The sequence below is a fragment of the Astyanax mexicanus genome, unplaced genomic scaffold, assembly GCF_023375975.1.
Source record: "Astyanax mexicanus isolate ESR-SI-001 unplaced genomic scaffold, AstMex3_surface scaffold_32, whole genome shotgun sequence".
Lineage (NCBI taxonomy): Eukaryota > Metazoa > Chordata > Actinopteri > Characiformes > Acestrorhamphidae > Astyanax > Astyanax mexicanus.
The window spans coordinates 3,987,778-3,992,500 of NW_026040042.1; the positions used below are offsets into that span (position 1 = coordinate 3,987,778).

Below are 4,723 nucleotides of genomic sequence, written 5' to 3' on the forward strand. Positions count from 1 at the left end.
TGGTGTGGGGCGGTAGAGGTAAGTGTTAATTATGGCTTCTGGTACATTTAATTTGACCACTTTCATTCTCTGTCCTTCTATAGAGGAGTTCCAACGGTGCCGTAAGGTGGATTTGTTGCGGATTGCTGACTTCTTTGAAGTTCCTGTACCTGGTGGAGCGTTAAAGCACGCGATCCAAGCCGTGGTTAATACTAAGCTGGTGGTATTGCCGGAATCTACAGAACTTGAATGAGTTGCAGGTGCGGTCCTTGGGGTGGGCGGGTCAGAAGCGTCTGCAGCGGTGTCGGATCCAAGTCCTGGCCTGGATCAAGCCGCTTCTCTGTAACAGGTAATCCCTCCGGGGGAAGATGTACCGGCTGTAGGGCCATCTCAACTTTTGGATGCTGCTCCTGTAACATCTCAGGTTGATGCTGTTTTAACTATACAGCTCAAAGAGCTCAAACTTAAAGTTAAAAGGCAGGAGTATGAGAGACAGTAAGTTTGGCTCTGGGCTATTGAACCATGTAAATAATGAAATAAAAATACAACACTTGGATAAGAACAACCATTTTATTAACAATACATGAAAAGTATAGTTTAAATAGATGAACATACATGTTTGCATTTCCTCTAATACATTATCATCTCACTTTTATCTTACATGTAAGAGACAGATTTGCCCAAATAGACTCTGAATATGCAGACGATAAAAAACTAACGTTGGTGGATAGTTTGTGATAAGAGAGATAACTGTGATAATTGTATAAAATATCTGTTTAATCACCATATGCAATACTAATCCCTTCTTGAACATAAACAGAATTAACAAAGCAGATCTTCATAAATATAAAAACACTATGTAGGAGTCCTGTAAATTTTTAGCAGGTGATTGGATGCTTCTAGACGCTACAAAAGTCCTGAATAATGTCACTGGTAAACAGGAAGTGATGTCAGAAGCAGAACTGCTCAGAAGCAGAACTCATATTGGCCAGTTAGAGTAGGTCAGTCTAATATGGATAGATTCTGTAAAGCAAAAATACAGGACAGAAAATTAGACAAGAACACACACTTATCACAGAAACACACACTCCTCACCTCGCACTGCAGGGACGGCACTTTGGGTTATTGTGTTCAGTAAAACAAATAGAAGAAATTCAATAACAGATCATTCTCTTTTCTCTATGGTGAATTAAGTGTGCGATAAGATCTAGGGCTGTGTGATATAACCAATAATTCATATAGCTATATAGAAAACTTCATAGCCCAGTAACGACACAGATCACAATATAGCACATTTTCTATAAATTCAGAAATTATTATAAACCAACCTCTCAAAAAACATCATAACTACATACTGAATTACACTTAATAACATTTTATATTTTATCATATTTCTCATTTTACTGAGAAACTCTGTAACAAACTTTTTACTTTCTCTAAATGTTCCTAACTTAGAGTCAACAGCTAGAATTTAACAACTTTTATATCAGTGTTTCTCAGTCCTGCTTCTGTACCTCGACTGACTTATGACAGGACGTATTCCTTACAGCTGATTATTAATGAGTTAATTGGCTGAGTTTTAATGAGCTGGGTTTTAATGAGCTGATTATTAATGAGCTGGTTATTAGCAAGCAGAATATTAATGAATTGATTATTATGAGCTGGTTATTAATACATCAATTATTAATAAGCTGTTTTTTAATTAACTGGTTATTAATGAGCTGGGTAACACTTTATAATACTGTTCCATAGTTAATAGGTAACTAAGCAGTAACTAGGTAATAGTGCTGCATTAACACCTAAATCTTCTATTAACTACCAGGGAGTACTGAATAATTACTCAGTAGATAGTACTGAACTAATGATTATAGTAGTTTACTATTAACTCCACATTAATTACTGAGACTTACATATTTGGCCACCTGGCCAGTATATCTGGGCCAGAGTGGTTCTGGTTTTCGCTCTCCATGCATTTGTAAATGCAGTAAGGGAGCAGTAAAATGCTTCCAGCCTCTATGTCTCCTTGGCAGTCGTTACAATACTTTATAGTAACTACTCATTAATTACGATTCCACATTAACTGCTCAGTTGAAAAACCTTACATGCCACCTGGGAACTATGTACTTGAATAATTATTCAAATTATTCAATTGTGACATTAAAGGCATATTTGAATGAAGTAAGGGACACATTGTAATAGTTGTAACCTTAATTACCTTATTAACTTCAGTATCTTCCAAATATTAGCTACACTTAGTAAAATACTACAGTGTGTTGTAGTCTGCTTCACCCTCATTTTGGAAAAAAACATTATATTGTAATGTAATTACATAGGAGACAATAAATAAAGTTCGCCAGAAAGCATCTAAGACTCAAATAATGACTGTAATAATTTTTGTTTTAATGATCACTGCTTTTATATTAAGCATCAACCTTATAAAAGTGCATCTTTATAGCAAATATAGACTTTATAGTGTGCATTATTAAGGTAATTACGGTATTTTCACAGCAGACACAGCTCTGTCCTGGTCCTCTGTGTAAATTATCTGCTGATGTTGCTGCTGGAGGTTTTAGGGAGAGTATTTCTGTCTTATTTATGTATGAGCACACACACACCGCTCCATGAACACACTGCAAATGAACCGTGCATACCCACAGCCACCGCTGACTGACCCCGTATGGAGTCAAATTGGGGTCTTTAATGCTGATGAGAAAATAAAACTAACACAAAAAAAAAAATCTCCACAAATTGCAAAACAAAAATCTGATATTGCAAACAAAGAAGAGAACATAAGTTACCTTTTTTCACTTGTAATATTTTTTTTAGAATGAATCTTTTGCAACAACATTTTTTTTAAACTTTTTTCTTTTAGCAATACTTTCCCTGCTTTGCGTTCCTCCGTTTTGTTTGCGAGTCTATTTTGACCCCTTTTTGATGTGGGGGCGTGGGGAGAGGAGAGGGGCGTGGCCAATATGGAAAGGAGTTATGGAGGATTAATGTCATCAGCTGGAGCCTCTGCTTTCATATGTAATGCTGATGGCCAGACGGACGCTAACTAAAATTTATAATGCTGATAATTTATTTTACATATACCTAATTACTGAATTATATAATATTGTTGTTTTCAGTTGTTAAATTGAGCAGGAGGCTGAATTTGGCTTCTGTTTCTCCAGCGTGCTTGCTGCAGTTACACGCGGCCGCCTGTAGGTGGTGGATTTTAATAGTGAAAAGACCCATTAAAACACAACACTGCGCAAACGCTCTGAATAAAAAGGAAAACGCAGAAGGTTTAATTTAGACTTCAATATAATATAGATAAAATAAGAAGAAAAAGGAGCCAAATTCAGCCTTTTGCTCAATTTAACAACTGAAAACAACAATAATATACAATCAGTAATTAGGTATATGTAAAATAAATTATCAGCATTAACTTATAAACTATGGTTAGCGTCCGTCAAGGCAGCCAGGTAACCTGGGCGGCCTGCAGCATTACATATGAAAGCAGAGGCTCCAGCTGATGACATTAATCCTCCATAACTCCTTTCCATATTGGCCACGCCCCTCTCCTCTCCCCACGCCCCCACATCAAAAAGGGGTCAAAATAGACTCGCAAACAAAACGGAGGAACACAAAGGAGGGAAAGTATTGCAAAAAGAAAAAAGGAACGCAAAACACAAAAAAATGTGTTGTTGCAAAAGATTTATTCTAAAAAAAATATTACAAGTGAAAAAAGGTAACTTATGTTCTCTTCTTTGTTTGCAATATCAGATTTTTGTTTTGCAATTTGTGGAGATTTTTTTTCGTGATAGTTTTATTTTCTCGTCAGCATTAAAGACCCCAATTTGACTCCATAACCACGCCCCATATTTACAAAGCAGGATGTAAAAATAAATGAGTCTTTCGTGTGACAGAAAAATAAATAAACTAAATGTAACTCACACAGTCTCAGTCAGTCACCTCATTCACCACAAAGCCTGTCACTCACCTCGTCTACAGTGTCTGCCTCTTTGTAAAAAGCTAAATATCTATATTGTCTATAATAGGTATAAAAATAAAGAAAACTTTAAAAAATAAAAATAGAATAAAACAAACAAACAAAAAGAAACCCTAAAAAAAATAGAATAACAGTTCTGGCTAACTGCTGCTCTTCTAATAACATTTAACAACACGGCAAAAAACTAATTTATGTAATTCACGTAAAAATGAAGTTATTGTAAAAAAGTGACTGCCTATTTAAAAAGCAACATATATTGTTCATTTGTAACATTTCTAACATATTTAGAGTGTTTTTTTTACTCCTCTTTTTTCTCTCCCATCCTTTACAGCTTTAAAAACATACATTATACAAATTAGGCGATGCATCATTTAGCGACTTCAATCTACTTTTAGGACAGCCAATAGCTACTTTCCTTACTGAGGAGTTGGCAACACTAGCTAGGTTATATGTGTGTATTAATTAGCTAGGTTAAACATGTGTGTGTGTGTGTGTGTGTTAGTTAGCTAGGTTAAACGTGTGTGTGTGTGTGTGTGTGTTAGTTAACTAGGTTAAACGTGTGTGTGTGTGTATTAGTTAGCTAGGTTAAACGTGTGTGTGTGTGTGTGTATTAGTTAGCTAGGTTAAACGTGTGTGTGTGTGTGTGTTAGTTAACTAGGTTTAATGTGTGTGTGTGTGTGTGTTAGTTAGCTAGGTTAAACGTGTGTGTGTGTGTGTGTTAGTTAACTAGGTTTAATGTGTGTGTGTGTG

At 35.7% G+C, this 4,723-nt stretch overlaps 1 protein-coding gene across 1 annotated transcript in view; it reads right to left on the minus strand.

Moving 5' to 3' along the window:
• Nucleotides 1–535: 535 nt before the first annotated feature.
• The window catches only part of LOC111188504 (ribonuclease inhibitor-like), a 49,061-nt gene continuing 44,873 nt past the window's right edge, over nucleotides 536–4,723 (minus strand). Inside the window, exon 11 of the mRNA XM_049473005.1 lies at nucleotides 536–1,002. Coding sequence (XP_049328962.1) covers nucleotides 987–1,002 — 16 coding nt within the window. The 3' untranslated portion in view covers nucleotides 536–986. The remainder of the gene's footprint in view (nucleotides 1,003–4,723) is intronic.